General features: G+C 50.8%; 1 protein-coding gene across 1 annotated transcript; it reads right to left on the bottom strand.

Moving 5' to 3' along the window:
• Positions 1 to 332: 332 nt before the first annotated feature.
• On the bottom strand, positions 333 to 1,286 carry LOC112120977 (mas-related G-protein coupled receptor member H-like). Its single transcript, XM_024220120.1, has one exon. The coding sequence runs from the start codon at positions 1,284 to 1,286 to the stop codon at positions 333 to 335; it is 954 nt and encodes a 317-aa protein (XP_024075888.1).
• Positions 1,287 to 1,953: the final 667 nt, after the last annotated feature.

Below are 1,953 nucleotides of genomic sequence, written 5' to 3'. Positions count from 1 at the left end.
CCAAAACTGAAATTACTTGTCAGAGGCATTTTTAGAACAAAGAAATCAGACCATAATGGGCCTGTTCCTGACCCCATTTAAGTCAACAGGACTTTCCAAACTGATTCCACTGGGAGCAGGTTGGGCCCCACCCATGTGACCCATTGTTGTTCTTTACAACTGCACATAACCCTGGGGATCCACTCTAAGGAAGGACTCCGCTCTGGGTGGTGGTGGGGAAGAATTAGCCAGTGACCTACCAGGTCCTTTCCCGTTCTAAGTTCTTTGATTCTGGGATCTAGGGAAATCTCCATCCTAAGAACAGGGTCTCCCAGGCTGGGTGCTGTAGGGACTTAAGTGACCGTCTCCATTGCCTCTGCACTGGTGGTCTCTCCATCTTCTCTGGAATCTGTCTTCTCTTCAAAAACCCTCTGGAGTGCAACCTTGATGGAGCCACAGAATCGCCGCTTCCCATAGCTCCCGACTAGAAAGTAAATAAATGGGTTGATGCTGCTGCTTGCAGAGGTCAGCATGTGAAATATCTCACTGGAATCGATTATGTTCTGATAAAAGAGGAAGATCTGGACACTCTGAGGGACAGTGAAGAGGAGGAAGAAGAGGACGGTGAGCAGGATAACAGCATAAAGCTTCCCTGGCTGATGTCGCTGTGAGCTATGTCGGACCTTGATGAACAGGGTCAAACTGGACAGAACCATGATGGGAGTGAATATCAGGACATTCAGAAAACACATGGGTAGGAAGGATATGACACAGAATTCACCTGAAAGAACAATACAAAAAACACCCACTGAACAGGAGAACAGCATGGAGAGAGCCCAGAGCAGGGCGCAGACAATGGCAGACAAGTGTCTTGGCCGGCGGCATCGGTGCCAGATGGGGTAGAGGACTGAGAGACACCTCTCAGTGCTGATTGCCGTCAGGAGGTACAGGCTGGTGATGTACGTCAACAGAGCAGGCATTTGAAATAGCAACAATAAGTAAATAAAAACATCATTCACACAAAATGAATATTCCACCACACAAACTATGAGATAAGCAGTCGAGCAGAGCAGGAAGAAAGTGTCGGAGACGGCCAGGTTGAGGATGTAGACGGTGAAGGGGTTCCTCTTAATGTGGAAGCTGAGGAACCAGAGCACGATCCCATTCCCCACCAGCCCGAACAGGCAGATGAGCAAAGTGATGATGTCGATGGTCCCTGGTGGTGCATCACACAGTAGGCATCCAGTCTCGTTATATTCCACCCCGCTTGTTGGGGGAAGAGACACTGTGCTCAGCTCGGCCATCATGAAACAGAGGTTTCCTGCAGGATGCCAGTCTCTCCCTCTCCCCCTCTCTCACACACACCTGTTAGCAGAGAGCAGACAGAGGGGAATCAGTGACTTGGACATCCCCAGCGCTGTGTTTCACCGGTCGTTCCAGCCCCTCCCCAGCCCCCTGGCCGGGTAGAGCCAGATCCCAATGAGTGGGAGTGAGAAATATCCGGAGAGATAATGGCCATGGGGGATGCTAGGGACAGGGAGAGACCTGGAGAAAGGCTGATGGGTGGGGAGCATCCTGGACTGACAGCAAGTGACAGAAACAGAATTGAACACAGGGGCTGAGCTGGACAGACAGACAAGGACAGAGAAACAGAAATTGGACAGGATGTTGCCCATGTAGGGACAAGGAACAGCACTGGGGATGGGGTGGGGCCGGGGGAAGTGGATAGTGGGAGAGAGAGAGAACAACCGTGTCTAATTAATAGTGGCAAAGAGCTTTGAATCCATCCAGCAGTTCCTCACCTTCTTTCCTCCCTGGGGCCTGAACCGAGTGTTTACAGGAGCCGGGCTGGGCCAGATCCACTTCAGAATCTCAGTGTCTCACGGTCACTAACTGCAATTCTCCAGATTGGATCTTCTTGGGAAAGTTTTCCAAGTAATAATCTGTTATCCAGACGTGGAGAATGTCCCTGCC

The sequence above is a fragment of the Terrapene carolina genome, unplaced genomic scaffold (genome assembly GCF_002925995.2).
Source record: "Terrapene carolina triunguis isolate 2854851 unplaced genomic scaffold, T_m_triunguis-2.0 Scaffold23970, whole genome shotgun sequence".
Taxonomy (NCBI): domain Eukaryota; kingdom Metazoa; phylum Chordata; order Testudines; family Emydidae; genus Terrapene; species Terrapene triunguis.
The sequence above is the reverse complement of the archived record's forward strand: the minus strand, read 5'-3'. Positions and strand labels throughout refer to the sequence as shown.